The sequence below is a fragment of the Phalangium opilio genome, unplaced genomic scaffold (genome assembly GCF_054372755.1).
Source record: "Phalangium opilio isolate 3A_F unplaced genomic scaffold, DU_Popi_V2 ptg000390l_1, whole genome shotgun sequence".
Taxonomy (NCBI): domain Eukaryota; kingdom Metazoa; phylum Arthropoda; class Arachnida; order Opiliones; family Phalangiidae; genus Phalangium; species Phalangium opilio.
In genome coordinates, this window is record NW_028324234.1 from 991,560 (window position 1) to 1,014,844 (window position 23,285).

The window sequence follows — 23,285 nt, forward strand, 5'->3', positions numbered from 1 at the left end:
CATCTGCACAGCAACTCAAACGTCTATTTTTAAGATAGAGGGAGCGCCCTTTACAATTTCGTCTAGTACGACCCTACCTAACCGCTGAAGATGCTGGGAGGACTACGGTGCCGTAGGTGGGGTACACAGGCAACGCTATAGGTATGGGCGTTTCCACTCCATTCCTCTCTCCTTCAAGGGTCTATATCCCACTCTAACTGGACCCAAGGACTAGTTAAAAATATGTTCTTATTTCCCAGACTGGACCAGTGTGGGAAACTAAGGCGGTGGCACTTGGAGAATGACCAGTTTAAAAATTGCCAGGCCCAGTAATTAAATCGGAGGGGGTCAGTGGTCCACGGGACTAGTTCAATTTTTACATTTTTTATTTTTTTTTGTTCTGATTATTCCCTCATACTAATGTTTATTCCATTCCCTTATGTTCCTATAATTTTTATACTGTTAGTCTACTTAATCTCATTCATTATACTACACTGTTTCTTAGCCCTATATTCATTAATTAATTTGATTTTTACATCTCACTTTGTATCCGATGTTCGTACATAAGCCACTCTGCTGGCTTCACGAACAGTGTTTGATAAATAAATAAATAAATAAATAAAATAAATTTATTCCAGGCCTGGGTGTTCGCTGGCCTAATGAGCAGTTATAAAAAATTCTTTATTTCCCACCCTGGGAAATGGCACACAGCACGCTTCCAGTGGTCCAAATCCAGTTTATTAATTGCTTGAACTAGTTTTTAAATTCAAAAAGTGGGGGTTACTGGTCCTCGGAACCAGTTTACTAATTGCAAATCCATACGAGAACAAAGTCCAGAGACCAGTTTATTATTTTGGACACATCACACTTGGGAGTCATTGGTTTCAATATTAATTTAAACAATATTCTTATTTCCAAGACTGGCACGGCGTGGAGCCAGCGTGGTCCAGTGTGCTATGAGTGGTCACGTGGGTTGAGAATAGCAGACGATGAGCTTTTCAAAGGAGGGTAGGCCGACCGCCGTCAATCTAGCAGAATGGTATACCAGCAGAATGAAAAAACCGAGTCAAAAATTCTCCCGGACTCGCGACGGAAAAATTGCTTCAGACCTATGAAATAACTGATTCTGGCAGAATACCAATTCGCTCTTACCCCCCCCCCGAGACCTAACTATTGTAAATTCTACTCTTATGCTCTTCATACTCTTAATTGATACTGTAAAATGTTTCATTCGCACTCTAATTAATTAAATAATTAATTTTAAATAAAAAGGGGGAATAACTCGGCCCCCTAACGGTGAATTTCCTTGAAACTTTCACCAATTAATCTACTCAAGCTTACAAATCGAATGAGCCATGCCCCGTCACTGTAAAATGTTTCATTCGTGCGCTAATTAATTAATTAACTTTAAGTAAAAAGGGGGAATAACTCGGCCCCCCAACGGTGAATTTCCTTGAAACTTTCACCAATTAATCTACTCAAGCTTACAAATCGAATGAGCCATGCCCCGTTACTGTAAAATGTTTCATTCGTGCGCTAATTAATTAATTAACTTTAAGTAAAAAGGGGGAATAACTCGCCCCCCCCAACGGGGAATTTCCTTGAAACTTTCACCAATTAATCTACTCAAGCTTACAAATCGAATGAGCTATGCCCCGTTACTGTAAAATGTTTCATTCGTGCGCTAATTAATTAATTAACTTTAAGTAAAAAGGGGGAATAACTCGGCCCCCCAACGGTGAATTTCCTTGAAACTTTCACCAATTAATCTACTCAAGCTTACAAATCGAATGAGCCATGCCCCGTTACTGTAAAATGTTTCATTCGTGCGCTAATTAATTAATTAACTTTAAGTAAAAAGGGGGAATAACTCGGCCCCCCAACGGTGAATTTCCTTGAAACTTTCACCAATTAATCTACTCAAGCTTACAAATCGAATGAGCTATGCCTCATTACTGTAAAATGTTTCATTCGTGCGCTAATTAATTAATTAACTTTAAGTAAAAAGGGGGAATAACTCGGCCCCCCAACGGTGAATTTCCTTGAAACTTTCACCAATTAATCTACTCAAGCTTACAAATCGAATGAGCCATGCCTCATTACTGTAAAATGTTTCATGCGTGCGCTAATTAATTAATTAACTTTAAGTAAAAAGGGGGAATAACTCGGCCCCCCAACGGTGAATTTCCTTGAAACTTTCACCAATTAATCTACTCAAGCTTACAAATCGAATGAGCCATGCCCCGTTACTGTAAAATGTTTCATTCGTGCGCTAATTAATTAACTTTAAGTAAAAAGGGGGAATAACTCGGCCCCCCAACGGTGAATTTCCTTGAAACTTTCACCAATTAATCTACTCAAGCTTACAAATCGAATGAGCCATGCCCCGTTACTGTAAAATGTTTCATTCGTGCGCTAATTAATTAATTAACTTTAAGTAAAAAGGGGGAATAACTCGGCCCCCCAACGGTGAATTTCCTTGAAACTTTCACCAATTAATCTACTCAAGCTTACAAATCGAATGAGCCATGCCCCGTTACTGTAAAATGTTTCATTCGTGCGCTAATTAATTAACTTTAAGTAAAAAGGGGGAATAACTCGGCCCCCCAACGGTGAATTTCCTTGAAACTTTCACCAATTAATCTACTCAAGCTTACAAATCGAATGACCCATGCCCCGTTACTGTAAAATGTTTCATTCGTGCGCTAATTAATTAATTAACTTTAAGTAAAAAGGGGGAATAACTCGGCCCCCCAACGGTGAATTTCCTTGAAACTTTCACCAATTAGTCTACTCAAGCTTACAAATCGAATGAGCTATGCTTCATTACTGTAAAATGTTTCATTCGCACTCTAATTAATTAAATAATTTTAATCAAAGGGGGGAAATAACTCGGCCCCCCAACGGTGAATTTCCTTGAAACTTTCACCAATTAATCTACTCAAGCTTACAAATCGAATGAGCTATGCCTCATTACTGTAAAATGTTTCATTCGTGCGCTAATTAATTAATTAACTTTAAGTAAAAAGGGGGAATAACTCGGCCCCCCAACGGTGAATTTCCTTGAAACTTTCACCAATTAATCTACTCAAGCTTACAAATCGAATGAGCCATGCCTCATTACTGTAAAATGTTTCATTCGTGCGCTAATTAATTAATTAACTTTAAGTAAAAAGGGGGAATAACTCGGCCCCCCAACGGTGAATTTCCTTGAAACTTTCACCAATTAATCTACTCAAGCTTACAAATCGAATGAGCCATGCCTCATTACTGTAAAATGTTTCATTCGTGCGCTAATTAATTAATTAACTTTAAGTAAAAAGGGGGAATAACTCGGCCCCCCAACGGTGAATTTCCTTGAAACTTTCACCAATTAATCTACTCAAGCTTACAAATCGAATGAGCCATGCCCCGTTACTGTAAAATGTTTCATTCGTGCGCTAATTAATTAATTAACTTTAAGTAAAAAGGGGGAATAACTCGGCCCCCCAACGGTGAATTTCCTTGAAACTTTCACCAATTAATCTACTCAAGCTTACAAATCGAATGAGCCATGCCCCGTTACTGTAAAATGTTTCATTCGTGCGCTAATTAATTAATTATCTTTAAGTAGGGTTGGGCGTACTAGGTTGCCGGGTCTTCTTGTGGCCACGATGAATCGGGTTTTAAGGGGTTTTGGATACAAAGCTTGAATAGGCAACCAACGCAAGCCTTAAGATTGACCTTTTCAGAGGTTACCCTCGGGTTACCCCGGGAAATTAGTTATTTTCGGATTAAATATATGAAGTGTAGGACATTTTCTTAAAGGGATATTGAATTAAACAAAGGGATTTCGAATAAAACAAAGGGATTTCGAATAAAATAAAGCGATTTCGAATAAAACAAAGGGATTTCGAATAAAATAAAGCGATTTCGAATAAAATAAAGCGATTTCGAATAAAATAAAGCGATTTCGAATAAAACAAAGGGATTTCGAATAAAATAAAGCGATTTCGAATAAAATAAAGGGATATTGAATAAAATAAAGGGATATTTAATAAAAATAAAGGGATATTTAATAATATAAAGCGATAGTGGGAAAATATAAATTATTCGGAGTTTATGGTTACAAACAAAGAGCGATTAAATGTAAATAATAATAACTTTTGTTTATGGCCCGAAGCGTCTCGATTTTAAAATATAAGTAAATAAAACAAATTTTTATTTACATTTAATCGTGCCGGTTTCTGTACATAAAACTTTATTTCTCATTTACTGCCATGATAATAAATACAGCGTTGAATTAAAAACTCAAACAATATTTTAAAAAATCAGCGACAAATATTTAAAAAAAGAATCATGCTTGCTAAAAATATTAAAAAAAATTACCTCAAGTTGAATTACAAGAAGATAGCGTGAATAAATTCAGTCTTGGTTGGTCGTAAGATCAGCTCGCACACTTAATCGTTTCTAGAAGAGCGCAATAAAATCGTGGTCAACTCGCATAAGCTAATAACCAGAAAGGATTTATTCAATGGTAACGCTCAGTATTTATACCTTTCGGTAAAAACTCCTCCCTGTATCGACTGGTGGTGAAAGGCTCGGTAGGCTCGTAGTCACAGAGATAGGAAACATGGAAGGTGATTTTCGATTTCTTCTATCCAGCGGGGGGTGGGGGAGATGAAAACCTCTCATATACTGAGTAAAAAAGTCCAGAAATGCTTTAAATTTTGCACTATCCCTCCATTAAGAAAATCCCAAGATAAAGGGAGCTCAGATTTTCATGTATGAAATCGTATAGAATCTGTTCTCGTAGAAACGTATCCATGTCAAATAATTAAGGTGAACAAATTCAAAATGAGCTTTTAGCATATTAATTATTCAGGGTGGAACAGATAAGAAGAACATTTATTTTGACTAAAATGTCGCTTTGCTACTCCTAAAATGAGATCCATCATTCTTATTTGTGGCTTTAAAAGCAGTGTCGTTATCATACATTCAGGAATCAGAATAGGGGTTCTTATATGCGTGTTGTTACAGCCTGTATGAGTTTTAAACTTCAATTTGAACTCGACTCATCATTGTCCTTGAATTTAGCCGTTTGTTCCGAAACTCCACATTTATACCAGTTTTTGTTGTAAAATTTCTAATCATAACAAATTTTTGAACTACGCAATTAAAACCAAATTTCCCATATTGATTAAACTGCAATACATATAATAATTTCTAATTCCTGGCCCTTTGTGGGTTTGAAAAAGTGACCTTGTTTCGCAAAGGATTGTGTATATATGCAGTTTTTAAGGATTGCGAAGCAAAACTCGTTTTTTTATAGTTAATTGTTATTTCTCAAGCCTGGCTGAGCTAATTTCGTGTTATGAAAAGACATGACGTTCATGAACGTCAAGGTAACAACCACCAGAGCTACTTCCTTTACTTCTCCAATTAGCCATGAAAACCGTGAAAAGCAGTTTTCCCGGAAGAAACACACGTCCCGTATTTTTCTACCGTTGAGGTTTATTTGTGTAAACAACGTGTTATGATGGTGGTTCATCACTTGTAAACAAGATAAGTTCCCCAAAACTGGAGAGCCTGAAAACCTAGGTATTTTGCGAAGAACGCGCATGTAACCAACAGTAAACATGTTTTCAAAAGAGACTAGTGTTCCGTTTTTTTGCGTAGTTATCACTTTTTAGGTTAAGCCGTTTGATTACCTTAAAGAGAAAAATAGTGAAAGTTTCTGTACTTGAATAAATTTACTTACGCTATAATTATAATAGTTTTGATGAAAACATCCTGATGGTTGGCAAGAATGAATTTGTTCAAAGTTCCTTCCCAGCAATGAACCAAGTTTATAAGCTCAACCATGAATTTACTAATTAATAAGGTAAATTTTATGCTAGATGTTTTCTTTTCAATCTTTCAAATGTTAGTGTAAATGACATATAACATTGCTGGAGCTTGACTATCTTTCTTCTGGCCTTTGCTTTTCCATCACAGCTCTGTTTAAATGAGTGTCCACATTGCGAATATTACGACGACCTAAATTACCACAGCATTAATATCTTGGAGATTTGGTACCGTGCAGCTCATAGCTTGAGTACGAGCTTGGAATTGTAATGATGAGTGATGAGTATGCATGCTTCACAACATCGAAAATGGGTTCCCTCGTTGATGTAAAACAGCAAATATCTAAATAGCTTAACATGTCTGTAATATTTGCTAAAACATTTATAAATCTTTTATGTGATTGGCTTCAATTTTATAACAAAAACGGTTCATAATTAGTAACTTCAACCCCTATCAAACATACATGTATTTTGTCTCATGTATTTTCACAACAAATAATAGTTTGTTTAAAGTCAATTAATTAATTAGCGCACGAATGAAACATTTTACAGTAATGAGGCATGGCTCATTCGATTTGTAAGCTTAAGTAGATTAATTGGTGAAAGTGTCAAGGAAATTCACCGTTGGGGGGCCGAGTTATTCCCCCTTTTTACTTAAAATTAATTAATTAATTAGCGCACGAATGAAACATTTTACAGTAATGAGGCATGGCTCATTCGATTTGTAAGCTTGAGTAGATTAATTGGTGAAAGTTTCAAGGAAATTCACCGTTGGGGGGCCGAGTTATTTCCCCCCTTTGATTAAAATTATTTAATTAATTAGAGTGCGAATGAAACATTTTACAGTAACGGGGCATGGCTCATTCGATTTGTAAGCTTGAGTAGATTAATTGGTGAAAGTTTCAAGGAAATTCACCGTTGGGGGGCCGAGTTATTCCCCCTTTTTACTTAAAGTTAATTAATTAATTAGCGCACGAATGAAACATTTTACAGTAACGGGGCATGGCTCATTCGATTTGTAAGCTTGAGTAGATTAATTGGTGAAAGTTTCAAGGAAATTCACCGTTGGGGGGCCGAGTTATTTCCCCCCTTTGATTAAAATTATTTAATTAATTAGAGTGCGAATGAAACATTTTACAGTAACGGGGCATGGCTCATTCGATTTGTAAGCTTGAGTAGATTAATTGGTGAAAGTTTCAAGGAAATTCACCGTTGGGGGGCCGAGTTATTCCCCCTTTTTACTTAAAGTTAATTAATTAATTAGCGCACGAATGAAACATTTTACAGTAACGGGGCATAGCTCATTCGATTTGTAAGCTTGAGTAGATTAATTGGTGAAAGTTTCAAGGAAATTCACCGTTGGGGGGGGGCGAGTTATTCCCCCTTTTTACTTAAAGTTAATTAATTAATTAGCGCACGAATGAAACATTTTACAGTAACGGGGCATGGCTCATTCGATTTGTAAGCTTGAGTAGATTAATTGGTGAAAGTTTCAAGGAAATTCACCGTTGGGGGGCCGAGTTATTCCCCCTTTTTACTTAAAATTAATTAATTAATTAGCGCACGAATGAAACATTTTACAGTAATGAGGCATGGCTCATTCGATTTGTAAGCTTGAGTAGATTAATTGGTGAAAGTTTCAAGGAAATTCACCGTTGGGGGGCCGAGTTATTTCCCCCCTTTGATTAAAATTATTTAATTAATTAGAGTGCGAATGAAACATTTTACAGTAACGGGGCATGGCTCATTCGATTTGTAAGCTTGAGTAGATTAATTGGTGAAAGTTTCAAGGAAATTCACCGTTGGGGGGCCGAGTTATTCCCCCTTTTTACTTAAAGTTAATTAATTAATTAGCGCACGAATGAAACATTTTACAGTAACGGGGCATGGCTCATTCGATTTGTAAGCTTGAGTAGATTAATTGGTGAAAGTTTCAAGGAAATTCACCGTTGGGGGGCCGAGTTATTTCCCCCCTTTGATTAAAATTATTTAATTAATTAGAGTGCGAATGAAACATTTTACAGTAACGGGGCATGGCTCATTCGATTTGTAAGCTTGAGTAGATTAATTGGTGAAAGTTTCAAGGAAATTCACCGTTGGGGGGCCGAGTTATTCCCCCTTTTTACTTAAAGTTAATTAATTAATTAGCGCACGAATGAAACATTTTACAGTAACGGGGCCTGGCTCATTCGATTTGTAAGCTTGAGTAGATTAATTGGTGAAAGTTTCAAGGAAATTCACCGTTGGGGGGCCGAGTTATTTCCCCCCTTTGATTAAAATTATTTAATTAATTAGAGTGCGAATGAAACATTTTACAGTAACGGGGCATGGCTCATTCGATTTGTAAGCTTGAGTAGATTAATTGGTGAAAGTTTCAAGGAAATTCACCGTTGGGGGGCCGAGTTATTCCCCCTTTTTACTTAAAGTTAATTAATTAATTAGCGCACGAATGAAACATTTTACAGTAACGGGGCATGGCTCATTCGATTTGTAAGCTTGAGTAGATTAATTGGTGAAAGTTTCAAGGAAATTCACCGTTGGGGGGCCGAGTTATTCCCCCTTTTTACTTAAAGTTAATTAATTAGCGCACGAATGAAACATTTTACAGTAACGGGGCATGGCTCATTCGATTTGTAAGCTTGAGTAGATTAATTGGTGAAAGTTTCAAGGAAATTCACCGTTGGGGGGCCGAGTTATTTCCCCCCTTTGATTAAAATTATTTAATTAATTAGAGTGCGAATGAAACATTTTACAGTAACGGGGCATGGCTCATTCGATTTGTAAGCTTGAGTAGATTAATTGGTGAAAGTTTCAAGGAAATTCACCGTTGGGGGGCCGAGTTATTCCCCCTTTTTACTTAAAGTTAATTAATTAATTAGCGCACGAATGAAACATTTTACAGTAACGGGGCATAGCTCATTCGATTTGTAAGCTTGAGTAGATTAATTGGTGAAAGTTTCAAGGAAATTCACCGTTGGGGGGGGGCGAGTTATTCCCCCTTTTTACTTAAAGTTAATTAATTAATTAGCGCACGAATGAAACATTTTACAGTAACGGGGCATGGCTCATTCGATTTGTAAGCTTGAGTAGATTAATTGGTGAAAGTTTCAAGGAAATTCACCGTTGGGGGGCCGAGTTATTCCCCCTTTTTACTTAAAATTAATTAATTAATTAGCGCACGAATGAAACATTTTACAGTAATGAGGCATGGCTCATTCGATTTGTAAGCTTGAGTAGATTAATTGGTGAAAGTTTCAAGGAAATTCACCGTTGGGGGGCCGAGTTATTTCCCCCCTTTGATTAAAATTATTTAATTAATTAGAGTGCGAATGAAACATTTTACAGTAACGGGGCATGGCTCATTCGATTTGTAAGCTTGAGTAGATTAATTGGTGAAAGTTTCAAGGAAATTCACCGTTGGGGGGCCGAGTTATTCCCCCTTTTTACTTAAAGTTAATTAATTAATTAGCGCACGAATGAAACATTTTACAGTAACGGGGCATGGCTCATTCGATTTGTAAGCTTGAGTAGATTAATTGGTGAAAGTTTCAAGGAAATTCACCGTTGGGGGGCCGAGTTATTTCCCCCCTTTGATTAAAATTATTTAATTAATTAGAGTGCGAATGAAACATTTTACAGTAACGGGGCATGGCTCATTCGATTTGTAAGCTTGAGTAGATTAATTGGTGAAAGTTTCAAGGAAATTCACCGTTGGGGGGCCGAGTTATTCCCCCTTTTTACTTAAAGTTAATTAATTAATTAGCGCACGAATGAAACATTTTACAGTAACGGGGCCTGGCTCATTCGATTTGTAAGCTTGAGTAGATTAATTGGTGAAAGTTTCAAGGAAATTCACCGTTGGGGGGCCGAGTTATTTCCCCCCTTTGATTAAAATTATTTAATTAATTAGAGTGCGAATGAAACATTTTACAGTAACGGGGCATGGCTCATTCGATTTGTAAGCTTGAGTAGATTAATTGGTGAAAGTTTCAAGGAAATTCACCGTTGGGGGGCCGAGTTATTCCCCCTTTTTACTTAAAGTTAATTAATTAATTAGCGCACGAATGAAACATTTTACAGTAACGGGGCATGGCTCATTCGATTTGTAAGCTTGAGTAGATTAATTGGTGAAAGTTTCAAGGAAATTCACCGTTGGGGGGCCGAGTTATTCCCCCTTTTTACTTAAAGTTAATTAATTAGCGCACGAATGAAACATTTTACAGTAACGGGGCATGGCTCATTCGATTTGTAAGCTTGAGTAGATTAATTGGTGAAAGTTTCAAGGAAATTCACCGTTGGGGGGCCGAGTTATTCCCCCTTTTTACTTAAAGTTAATTAATTAATTAGCGCACGAATGAAACATTTTACAGTGACGGGGCATGGCTCATTCGATTTGTAAGCTTGAGTAGATTAATTGGTGAAAGTTTCAAGGAAATTCACCGTTAGGGGGCCGAGTTATTCCCCCTTTTTATTTAAAATTAATTATTTAATTAATTAGAGTGCGAATGAAACATTTTACAGTATCAATTAAGAGTATGAAGAGCATAAGAGTAGAATTTACAATAGTTAGGTCTCGGGGGGGGGGGGGGTAAGAGCGAATTGGTATTCTGCCAGAATCAGTTATTTCATAGGTCTGAAGCAATTTTTCCGTCGCGAGTCCGGGAGAATTTTTGACTCGGTTTTTTCATTCTGCTGGTATACCATTCTGCTAGATTGACGGCGGTGGCAGGCCGGCGTACATATAACGCAAAAGAAAGTCGAATAAACTTGAAATATATTTAAAATATCAAATGTTGAGACCAATTCTAATTAAATCTAAACAGTTAATTAAAGTCAGAAAATTTGAAAGTGTTCGCTGTTTTTGGGAGCCTTACCGCAAGGGTGATTTAAAATATGAAAAAGAGGACCCACGTCCTTATTTGAAACAAGTATCTGATGGACTGGGATTAATGAAAGGCGAGTTTAAATTACTGTCCCAAGAAATTGATGAGGCCTTGCATCATGATCCCAAGGTTTACATGCCTGGTGATACTGACATTATATGGACTTTTAACTCAAAGGTATATATGCTCTTGTCCCTCCCTTGGGGATTGTGGGCAACTAGAGTCTGCCTATCGAAGTTTTAACATTACATAGAGTTGCCATAGGTTAGGGAAATCCTGGAGCAGTCAGGGAATTATAAGGGTCATGGAAAAATGGGGTAGAAAAAGGGCGAGAGCTGAGAGTTTTGTGGCAATCCCAAACTCTGAATTCTTGTCAGAAGTTAGAGCTTTCAATCTTAGAAATTAAAACTAGCGTTGAACTGATTCCATTTCTGCATTTCCCAATACAATCAGAGCAATTGGTTTAAACCAATAACAGGACCCCCAGAGGTCCTATAATTCCTATAAAATCCTATATTTTTAAAACTGTCTCTATAAAATTCTATATTTTTCGCAAAAATTCTACAAAATCCTATAATTTTGAAATTTGCTCGAATTTCAAACAACCCATTGGTTAAACCAGGACCCGGGTCTAAAAAATATCGTAAAATGGAGATGGTTTATCTAATATTGTAGCGCTATATATTAGTTAAAAATGCCCCTGTGTATATTATGGTTCTGAGAACGGAACGTTCAGTGCCGACCACCATGCTGAGCTTTGCCACGTGTGGGATTAATGTTACACTCAATTTTGGAGGCTCATAACTCTGGTTCTACTGGAGATACTGGGATGTCCTCTGAGTATGTTATAGCACTATTTGTCCCCTTTCCAACGATACTAAAAACTTGGGGTTGCGTGTAACAGGGGCCGAGAAATTAAGGAAAATGTTCCCTCCATAGGATTAACATTACAGTCAACTTTGTAGGCTCATAACTCTGGTTCTACTAGAGATACAGGGATGTCCGTTAAGTACATTATGATCCTTTTTGTTCCACATCCATCGATACTAAAAACTCGGGATTGCGTCAAAGAGGGGCCGAGTAATTAAGCAAAATGTTCCCTCCATAGGATTAACATTACACTCAATTTTGGAGGCTCGTATCTCTGGTTCTGTTAGAGATCCGGGGTGAAGCGTCGTCTGCTTCACAGTAAAAAGCGACCCCCCCTGGCCTGGAATAAATAAACTGGTCCATGACCATTGATTGACCAGGGCACGTCGTCTGCTAAACCATAGCCCACTTGATCACGCACGCTGGCTGCACGCGCTCTAGCAGCGTGCAGCCAGCGTGATCAAGTGGGCTATGGCTAAACTAAAGAAGTGGATAATTAATTTTAATGTCTGAACTTTGGTTACCCTTGAATTTTCACAGTAGTCCCGTGGACCACTGACCCCCTCAGATTTAATTAGTGGACCAGGCAATTTTTAAACTGGTCATTCGCCAAGTGCCACCGCCTTATTTCCCACGCTGGTCTAGTCTGTGAAAGAAGAGAAAATTTTTAAACTAGTCCTTTAGACCCGTAACTCCCCTATTGTCCGAAATAATAAACTTGTCTTAGGACTGGTCCCCGCCTTTGTTCTCCTATAGATTTGCAATTAATAAAGTGGTCCCGAGGACCAGTAACCCCCACTTCTTGAATTTAAAACTAGTCCAAGCAATTAATAAACTGGTCCCGCGGACCAGTAACCCCCACTTCTTGAATTTAAAACTAGTCCAAGCAATTAATAAACTGGTCCCGCGGACCAGTAACCCCTACCTCTTGAATTTAAAAACTAGTCCAAGCAATTAATAAAGTGGTCCCGAGGACCAGTAACCCCCACTTCTTGAATTTAAAAACTAGTCCAAGCAATTAATAAAGTGGTCCCGCGGACCAGTAACCCCCACTTCTTGAATTTAAAAACTAGTCCAAGCAATTAATAAAGTGGTCCCGCGGACCAGTAACCCCACTTCTCGAATTTAAAAACTAGTCCAAGCAATTAATAAAGTGGTCCCGAGGACCAGTAACCCCCACTTCTCGAATTTAAAAACTAGTCCAAGCAATTAATAAAGTGGTCCCGAGGACCAGTAACCCCCACTTCTCGAATTTAAAAACTAGTCCAAGCAATTAATAAAGTGGTCCCGAGGACCAGTAACCCCCACTTCTCGAATTTAAAAACTAGTCCAAGCAATTAATAAAGTGGTCCCGAGGACCAGTAACCCCCACTTCTCGAATTTAAAAACTAGTCCAAGCAATTAATAAAGTGGTCCCGAGGACCAGTAACCCCCACTTCTCGAATTTAAAAACTAGTCCAAGCAATTAATAAAGTGGTCCCGAGGACCAGTAACCCCCACTTCTCGAATTTAAAAACTAGTCCAAGCAATTAATAAAGTGGTCCCGAGGACCAGTAACCCCCACTTCTCGAATTTAAAAACTAGTCCAAGCAATTAATAAAGTGGTCCCGAGGACCAGTAACCCCCACTTCTCGAATTTAAAAACTAGTCCAAGCAATTAATAAAGTGGTCCCGAGGACCAGTAACCCCCACTTCTCGAATTTAAAAACTAGTCCAAGCAATTAATAAAGTGGTCCCGAGGACCAGTAACCCCCACTTCTCGAATTTAAAAACTAGTCCAAGCAATTAATAAAGTGGTCCCGAGGACCAGTAACCCCCACTTCTCGAATTTAAAAACTAGTCCAAGCAATTAATAAACTGGTCTCCGGAGTGGTCCCCGCCTTTGTTCTCCTATAGATTTACAATTAATAAAGTGGTCCCTAGAACCAGTAACCCCCACTTCTTGAATTTTAAAGGTTGAGATCGAATTTGTGTTGGGATTTTTTTTTTTGGATGAGTCAAAGGGGTAGTACTACAAAATTTTAAAGAGATAGTCATACAATTTTACATCAATTTTAAAAATAATTACACACAGGGTTCATACAAACCTGGAAAACAGGGAAAACCTGCAAAAATCAGGGAAATAAATAGTTGACAAAAACCTCATGGAAAACTCAGGGAAATTTAGAATTTTTAGTAAAATTCAGGGAAATCAGGGAAATTTGCGTCAAACGGGGGCCGAGCAATTACGCAAAATGTTCGTGAACATACCGCCCTCCATAGGATTAACATTACACTATACTTTGGAGGCTCATAACTCTGGTTCTACTAGAGATACGGGGATGTCCTTAGAATTAGTGATCGTACGGGGAACCCGAACCCGACCCGGGAAGTCGGGGATCCCCGGTTTTTTCCAACCCGACCCGACCCGACCCGGCCAGTCAATTTTGAAGTCGGGTTTAAAAAAAAATCGGGGTGGGCCTGTAGTAGAGGGTAAGCTATTATTGACGGTCCCGCTTTGTGATGCAGTAGATAGGAACTCGAGCTTGAATATTTAATTTTTTTCTGTCTCGAGGCTTCGAAAGCCAGTAGAACACTGCTATATTTCGGCAATTTCATGGTCGTCCGCCAAACGCCAATGTGTTAATTGTGTGTTAAGTTGCGACCAATTGATTTCAAAATTGAAAAAGTGGAAGAAGAGTTTCACGAGTACCAGAAACCGCTTTCAGCCACTGCCAAAGACATAGGACAAGGATAATTTGGAAACTTTTTAGATGGAAGTTGCGCCTGTTCTGGGACAATTAGTTACCCCAATCCCTTCCACGACGTTCTATCAGATGGCAATGATATGGCAGATTCGCCTACTATTGGATTCACTAAAGCAATGATATGGCAGATTAGCACTAAAGCAGTGATAACTTGGAACTAAATTACAGAAAATAAATTCCTTACATTACATAGTACATAGTTACTATGTATAATTTTTTAGAATATGTTAATTACATTTATATTATTAAAAAGGAAAACCCCGACCCGACCCGATTTTCCGGGGTTTTTTTTCGCAACCCGACCCGGAACCCGACCCGACAAAAATCTCACCCCGTACGATCACTACTTAGAATATGTTATAGTCCTGTTTGCCCCCCATCCAACCATACTAAAAACTTAGGGCTACGTCAAACAGGGACCGAGTAATTAAGCAAAACGTAAACAAACATACCCCCCTCCGTAGGATTAACATTACACTATAATTTGGAGGCTCATAACTCTGGTTCTGCTAGAGATACGGGGATGTCCTTCGAGTATGTTATAGTCCAATTCGCCCCCCCCCCCTCCTTCGATAGCATTAGCTCCATAGGATACTCCATATACTGGAAAAGCCTGGAAAATTCAGGGAAATTTGTTTTCCAAAGGTTGTATGAACCCTGTGTAACACAGAATTATTTACAATCTGATTGTTTTCATGCGAAGGATAATTTGAAAAAATGGAAAGTGACAGCCGATAAGGACAACTTGGATGGATTCAGTAACTGCCAATTAGAATTGAGCAAAAACAAGAAGGGCCTTTTTCACGGCTTCCTCGACACTCAAACGCCCAAAGATGGAGTCACCTATAGATCAGGCTATTGTAATATCTCAACACACAGAGCAAGGGTTAATATTTTGCGTCATATCCGCGTTACTTTAACTTTCTTAAAGGGAGGGTGAAGTAGAAAATCTAGTGATTTTTTATCGATTCTTCTACTAATTACAAGACCAGTCTGCATAGTCAAACATTCAGGAAATACTTAATTCCGAATGATTTTAAAAATTCAAATTAGGTTCAGATTTTAAGGATAATTTTAAAGAAGGTCCTCCGGCCAATCGCGTAACGCCCTGCCTTTTTGTTAACAAAATTCTCGTGGCACGTTCCGTGTTGAATGAAATTTATCACGAGATTTGATAAAATTTGCGCGTGACGTGACAATCGTGGCGTGAGACATGGAGCGTGCCACGAGAATTTTGTTAACAAGGAGGCAGGACGTTACGCGATTGGTCGGAGGCCCTTATTTAAAATTATCCTTAAAATCTGAACCTAATTGTAATTTTAAAATCATTCAGAATTAAGTATTTCTTGAATGTATCACTATGCAGACTGGTCTTATAATTAGTGGAAGAATCGATAAAAAATCACTCGATTTTCCACTTCACCCTCCCTTTAAAGGGACTGTAAAGCGGTCGGCGAACCGTTGAATTTCATTTTTTGAAAGAGGCACCCTCCCCCCTGCAATCATTGACAGGGTTGCCACGGGTCAGGGAATTTTAAAAATTTCAGCAAAGTCAGGGAAAAGTCACAGAATTTGATATTTTAGTGGGTAAAATGTCTTGGGATAAGTCTTTATTGAAAGAGTAATGAAGGTTTCTCCTTGCATCCTCTCTTAACACAGAAAACTCTAGAGCAATCCTTAAAAATGTCTAGAATTGTTTCTATAAAGTAAATGCCTTTAAAAAATGTTCTAGACGCAATTATTTATAGTTAAAATGTTTCTTAGTCATTTTTGGTGCAACAAATACATTGAAAAACTTAATGTAGAGAGTTTATTTAATTATAAGCACTTAAAACGTGCTGTAAACATTTACACTTTCGGCCTAAAAAGGTCAGGGAAAACCTGGAAAAGTCAGGGAATTTGGTTCTGAAAATTCCGTGGCAACCCTGATTGACGTCAGCAGCTGATGTAAAACGCGTCAAAGAGGAATTATTTCGCGCTAGTAAAGCGGTTCCTTGCTTCAGGTTAATCTCTATTGTGATTGGTTGTTAGCCGCCCTGCTCTAACGTTTCTCAAGTCCCCAAACCACTCCCGAAAGTCCGAGACCTCCAATACATTTGCTAGAAATGGCGATCGTACCAATAGCAAAGCCCCTGTGATTGCCCCAATTGTATCACCAGCCAGATAAGGCTCAGTAACACAAAAATAGGATAATGCCTTAACACTATTTTCCTGAAAAGAAGGAAAGGCTTTTGCTCACCCCCTGCGGGAGGGAATTGTGACGTCAATAACGCCTTTTTATCCAAAATAAAAATTCAACGGTCCGCTGACAACTTTACAGACCCTTTAATCAATTAAAAGTAACTAACTTGCTTTTGTACTTCATTGTCCCTCTAAAGGGAGGGTGAACTGGGGTATTAAGTGATTTTTTTTTATCGATTCTTCTACTAATTATAAGACCATTCTTCATAGTGAAACATTCTGATTTCAGGAAATAGTCTCCGAATTATTTTAATATTAAAATTAGTTAAATTGGATTTCATGGATAATTTTAAATAAGGACCTCCGACCAATCGCGTAACGCCTTGCCTTCCTGTTAACAAAATTCCAGTGGCACGCAGACTCCGTGCCGATTGAAATTTATCGCGAGATTTTATAAAATTTGCTCGCGATGTGAACTACCAATCGTGGCGCGAGATGCCGCGAGAATTTTGTTAACAGGAAGGCAGGGCGTTACGCGATTGGTCGGAGGGGCTTATTTTAAATTATCCTTAAAACCTGAACCTAATTTTAATGTTACAATTATTCGGAGACTGTATTTCCTGAATGTTTCACACTATGCAGATTGGTCTTTTAATTTGTAGAAGAATCGATAAAAAATCAGTTCACCCTCCCTTTAAAGGGATAATGAAGCTCTTTTATTTTTATTATTTTTTTGGCATTAGAAGTCATTTATGAGGGACGCTTACTTGGACTGGAAAATCTTCACGCATTTAGCTATGAGGGTCAGAGGGGATGGTCGCAATTACATGGTCAATATAGCCACAGCTGGAACCTTCGACTTATCGTGGAATGATATGTACAGCTTCATTTTGTACACCAGGGGAGGCCCTTATTGGCAAAATGTCAAGGTTTGAACTCTTAATCAACTATTTTATTTATTAACATAAGCTTGGCTCCCATGGTGCCCCTAACATTGATGGTTAATCCGAGGGTTCACGTGTTTGTTCATTTGAAATCCTTGTGAAATCTCCAAATCCTAAAATCTCACTTCAAAATCTAAAAATGTTGCTTTAAAATCCAGAAATCTCGCTTCAAAATCCAGAAATCTCACTTCAAAATCTAAAAATGTCGCTTTAAAATCCCAAAATCTCACTTTAAAATCCCAATATCTCACTTCGAAATCCCGAAATCTCACTTCGAAATCCCGAAATCTCACTTCAAAATCCAGAAATCTCGCTTCAAAATCACGAAAACTCACTTTAAAATCCTAAAATTTCACTTTAAAGTCCAAAAGTCACGAAATTTCACTTAAAAAATCCAAAAATCACGAAATCTCACTTAAAAAATACAAAAATCACGAAATCTCACTTAAAAATCCCAAAATCACGAAATCTCACTTAAAAATCCCAAAATCACGAAATCTCACTTAAAAATCCCAAAATCACGAAATCTCACTTAAAAAGTACAAAAATAACGAATTAACACTTTAAATCCATACATCACGAAATCTCACTTCAAAATCCTAAAATCACAAAATGTAATTTAAAAAATACAAAATTTACGAAACCTCACTTATAAATCCAAAAATCAGGAATCTCACTTCAAAATCCAGAAATCTCACTTCAAAATCCAGAAATCTCACTTCAAAATCCAGAAATCTCACTTCAAAATCCAAAAATCACGAAGTCTCACTTCAAAAATACAAAAATCGCTAAATCTCACTTCAAAATCCTAAAATCACAAAATGTAATTTAAAAAATACAAAAATCACGAAATCTCACTTATAAATCCAAAAATAAGGAATCTCACTTAAAAGTACATATATCACTAACCTCACTTAAAAAATAAAAATCACGAAATCTCACTTGAAGGTACATAAATCACTTAACCTCACTTAAAAGTACATAAATCACTTAACCTCACTTAAAAGTACATAAATCACTTAATCTCAATTAAAAAATAAAAATCACGAAATTTTACACTAAAAATTCAACACTAAAATCTAGAAATCTAAAATTCCATAATATCAAAACCTCGAAATACCCTTTGAACCTCGGAAGTGCAATACTAAATTTAGAAATATCGTGCAAAACTACAAAATCTCATTATAAAATCTCGAAATCTCCTTTAAAATTTTAAAATCTCAGTCAAAACCTGAAAACTTGAAATCTCAAAATACCCTGCACTAAAATGCAAAACATCTCACCCCTCAGGCTAATCTTCTACACGAATGTAGGACATAATCCCCCTGGATAATCCCCCCAGGTAGGAGACAAAATCCCCCGGACAATTTCCCCCCGAATGGATGCCGAAGACAAAATACCCCCAGCCCAGGACAAATTCCCCCCAAACTGTGTTTAAGACAAAATACCCTAGAGAACGATTTCAATTTATATGAAGATAAGGGAAAAAAACCTAACCTAACCGGGGATTATGGCCGGGGAATTTTGTCTAGAGCGTAGGGGGATTTTGACTAGAGAGTAGGGGAATTTTGTCTAGAGTGGGGGGATTTTGTACTCTTAACTTGGATGGGGGGGGGGAAATGACCGGGGGATTTTGTCTTGAGAGAGGGGGGATTTTGTACGTTTTTTTAAAAATGGGGGGATTATGACCGGGGGTCTTTTGTCTTGGGGGTATTTAGTCCATATACCCTTCTACACACCATAGGTTCATAAGTGATATGTTCGTTCCATAAGTTTGTCACTGGTTACAAACTGGAGTAGCTTGACATGAAGTGATTGAAGTAGGTCATAGATTCGATGTAAAGCGAGCAACATACGCCTGGTGGTCAAGCGCTGCTGTCAAAGGCTTAGTAATGCAGACTAAAATAGGACCTAGATTGAAGTCCTGCGAAATTAATTAACCACAGAGTGTAGGAATTAAATTAGCCTTATTCCTGAGCAGCGCCACCTACCCACTGCGGCGACTTTGAGAACTACTGTAATCGGCAAGCCAACCAGATGTGCTAAAAATCTGGTGACATCACTGACGGGCACTCTCGGGGTGTGACCAAAAATTAGCCCGCTTTAAAGCTCGTTGAAGTTAATTTCAGCGTCCTTATTTGAATTAAATAATGAAATAGGGCTAAATTGGGCTCCAAACTTCTTTGTCGACGATATCCAATTCACTTTACTCGCTAAGCCTTGGTGTGCTACTTTAAATACAATAAAGCGGGCTAATTTTTGGTCAGACTCCGAGAGTGCCCGTCAGTGACGTCATCAGATTTTTCGCGACATCTGGCTGGCTTGCCGATTACAGTAGTTCTCAGAGTCGCCGCTATGGGTAAGTGGCGCTGATCAGGAATAAGGCCAATTGACTCGCTTCTGTCGTTCTGCTAGAACTAGTTATCTCGAGCTGCAAGTCTCTCAGTCAGTGTTGCCAATGTGTGGGAAATTTCCCACATGGGAAATTTTGGTGAGGTTTTAGGCTCTGTGGGAAAAAGGTAATTTTTTTTCCAAAATCGGTCAAATTTGGGAATTTTCGTGTTTAAGTGTTTATAGTGCAGACTATGCAGTTAAAAGATTGAATTTTCGAAAATTTTGCTCGGTTAAATAATTGCGAGCAACATTTTGAAATAAATTCGGTGATTTTAAATTTGGCGCTGGAAAAAAGTAGCATATTTTGAGAATTTTAAAGCTTTATAGAGTCCTGTCAGTTGTGACGTCAGATCCAAGGTTAAACGTCACGAGTCTGCCTTTAGCAATGGGCGGCCATGACAGTTACCGTTTTTTCTTTATGGGAAAACAGCATGGGTGACGTCACACTGGCGCTTCTGACAGCACTCTATAGCCTTTTGGCGCATTTGTACATATTGTCAAAGCCATGCGCAGTGATGTTCCATATTAAACCTAGTAGGAAAAAATAGTACAGATAAATATGACTGTAAGTTTTCCACCATATTTCAGCTGGGGGCGGGGCTAAAAAGGGGGTGTGGGAAATGTGGGAAATTTTTCAAATGGAAGTGAGAAAATCCACTTTCAAACATTGGCAACCTGCTCTCAGTAGAACTACGAACTTATATATATATATAGTGTCATACTTATGGAACGGAAAATATCACTTATAAACTTATACTATTGGCAGTAGTTTAAACTAGTCTGGGTAATAAGAATATTTTTAAAACTAGTACTTGGGACCAGTGTCCGAAATAATAAACTGGTCTCCGAACTGGTCCCGACTTTGTTCTATTGATTTTCAATTAATAAACTGGTCCCGAGGACCAGTAACCCCCACTTCTTGAATTTAAAAACTAGTCCAAGCAATTGATAAACTGGTTTCCGAACTGGTCCCCGCCTTTGTTCTCGTATTGATTTGCAATTATTAAACTGGTCCGGATGACCAGTAACCCCACTTCTTGAATTTAAAAACTAGTCCAAACTGGTTTTGGAGGTTTAAACCACCACAGCCCAGACTCAGCTATAATGAAGTAATAAATTTTTCCCGATTTATTTTAGATTCCATTTTCAAAGTTTTTCTTGTCAAGTAAAGGCAACATTCAAGATAAGCAAATGCCAATTCCTTTGCACATGGTGAGCAGTGTGGGGATCACGTGTTCAGCCGTTAAGGGTCCCTTTCAGTTGGAAATCGATTATATAGGAGTTCATTTTGACCCTAACCATAAAGAGGAATTTGCCTACGAAATGTACCAAACATCAAATCTTAATTTATTTTAAATAAAAAAAAAAAAAATTTGTCAAATTATTTGTAGAAATTGTACATAAATATATTAAAAAATTGAAACAATTTCTTTCATAATTCTTTCAAACTTCAGATGGGTACAGGGTGGGAAATAAGGATTTTTTTTAATAAGAAAGTGTTCACTTCAAGTATATTCCACTCGATCACGCTTGTTGCTCGAGCAGCCGGCGTGATCGAGTGGGCTATGCTTTAAGGAAATTTGCAGATTTCATTCAGGGTGGGAAATACGGATTTTTTAAACTGGACATTGGGCCAGCGAACCCTCTGGCCTGGAATAAATAAACTGGTCCATGACCACTGACCGATCGCGTCGTCTGCTAAATTGAAGAAGTGGATAATTAAAATATATTAGCTAATGTTTGGACTCTGGCTACCCTTGAATTTTCTTAGTGGTCCTGTGGACCACTGACCCCCTCCGATTTAATTTTTAAACTGGTCCAGGCAATTTTTAAACTGGTCATTTGCCCTGTGCCACGTCCTTACTTCCCACGCTGGATGGGTATTATCACATGGTGCTCAGGGCCGGAAATAAGGACAGGACACTGGAAATTGTCCAATAAAATTTTAAAATGTCCCATAATTTTTTAAAAACTAAGGGGGCACTCACTGGACATTTTGACCAACAAATTTTCCGAAGTTTTTGATAGCTTGAGACTATGAAGATGCGACACTATTTATGTACACGCCAGTGGACAATGTCCAATAAATTTTCCAGTCAATTATGGGGGGAGGTCACTGGACTCATGTCCTATAAGACCCCCCTCCGATTTCATTTTGAAACTGGTCATTTGCCCTGTGCCACGGACTTATTTCCCACGCTGGATACAATAGTGTGCTACCACGAAGCTAGGGGGGAAAAACTGTGACGTCAATATTGGGTCCCGAATTTGTATTGCCCCGCTGACGACGTCTCGCGACTGCCAAATGGTCGCCTGAAAATAAGGTAAGAGATAAGAGCATGTGACGTCCCTACAAAGTTCGTGGTAACACACTATATCCTAGCGTAGACCACTCGATCATAGGGGCTGTGCTCCAGTGACAGCAGCTTACGTGCCGCAGCATTATTTTAACTGGAAATTGGGCCAGTCACCCTCCTAGTCTAGAATAAATAAACTGGTCCGTGACGATTGACCAGGGCACGCTGTCTGCTAAGCTAAAGCAGTGGATAATTAAAATATTTGAGTTAGTATTTGGACTCTGTTGACTAATTTGTACTTGAAAACGCCAAGTTCCAAATATTCAAGAATCAAGAATATTCTGAGTATTCCAGTGGACTCCTGACCACCCTTCGATTTCATTTTTAAACTGGGCCAGTCAATCTTGAACTGGTCATTAGCCCTGTGCCACCGCTTTATTTCCCAGGCTGTTAGGCTGAGTTCATGAGCGCGGATCGAGTGGGCTATGACTTAAACTAGTCCTTGGGAGATGGGACCAGTGACCCCCCCAATGTCCGAAATAATAAACTGCTCCACTGGACTGCCAGCCCCTATGAAAAAGAAACGAATGTTGAACTTTTGATCAGGGCCAGAAATAAGCACAGGACACTGGACATTTCCAATAAAATTTTAAAAAGTCGCATAATTATTCTATAAACGAAGGGGGTCACTGGACATATTGGCCAATATTTTTTCCGTAGTTTTGATGGTTTGACTATTGAGATGTCACATCATAATATTTATTATTTTCAGCCCTGTGCAAAGTTCGAGGGCGTGGATCGAGTGGGCTATGGCTTAGGGAAATATTGACGAGTCCACGCAGCACGCACAGCCCACGGGACTGCCAGCAAAGTGGGAAATAAGGTGGTGGCACAGGGTAAATGACCAGTTTAAATATTGCCTGGACCAGTTTATTAATTAAATCGGAGGGGGTCAGTGGTCCACGGGACCACTAAGAAAATTCAAGGGTAACCAGAGTCCAGACATTATCTCAACTATTTTAATTATCCACTTCTAAAGTTTAGCAGACGACGCACCCTGGTCAATGGTCATGGACCAGTTTATTTGTTCCAGGCCAGGGGGGTTGCTGGCCCAATGTCCAGTTTTTAAAAAATCCTTATTTCCCACCCTGACTGCCAGTCTAAA

At 38.4% G+C, this 23,285-nt stretch overlaps 1 protein-coding gene and 1 long non-coding RNA gene across 2 annotated transcripts; one reads left to right on the forward strand and one right to left on the reverse strand.

Annotated features, from left to right (window-relative positions):
- Positions 1-5,328: 5,328 nt before the first annotated feature.
- Positions 5,329-6,348, reverse strand: LOC149594167 (uncharacterized). Its single transcript, XR_016379456.1, has 2 exons — positions 6,007-6,348; positions 5,329-5,957 (listed from the first exon to the last, which is right to left on the reverse strand). It is a non-coding gene; the product is annotated as an uncharacterized LOC149594167 (long non-coding RNA).
- A 4,169-nt stretch (positions 6,349-10,517) lies between these two features.
- CIA30 (complex I intermediate-associated protein 30) lies at positions 10,518-21,194 on the forward strand. Its single transcript, XM_089861269.1, has 4 exons — positions 10,518-10,864; positions 15,008-15,190; positions 17,229-17,414; positions 20,961-21,194. Exons 1-4 carry the CDS (start codon positions 10,595-10,597, stop codon positions 21,177-21,179), a joined length of 858 nt encoding a protein of 285 aa, XP_089717395.1. The 5' UTR covers positions 10,518-10,594; the 3' UTR covers positions 21,180-21,194.
- The last annotated feature ends 2,091 nt before the right edge of the window (positions 21,195-23,285 follow it).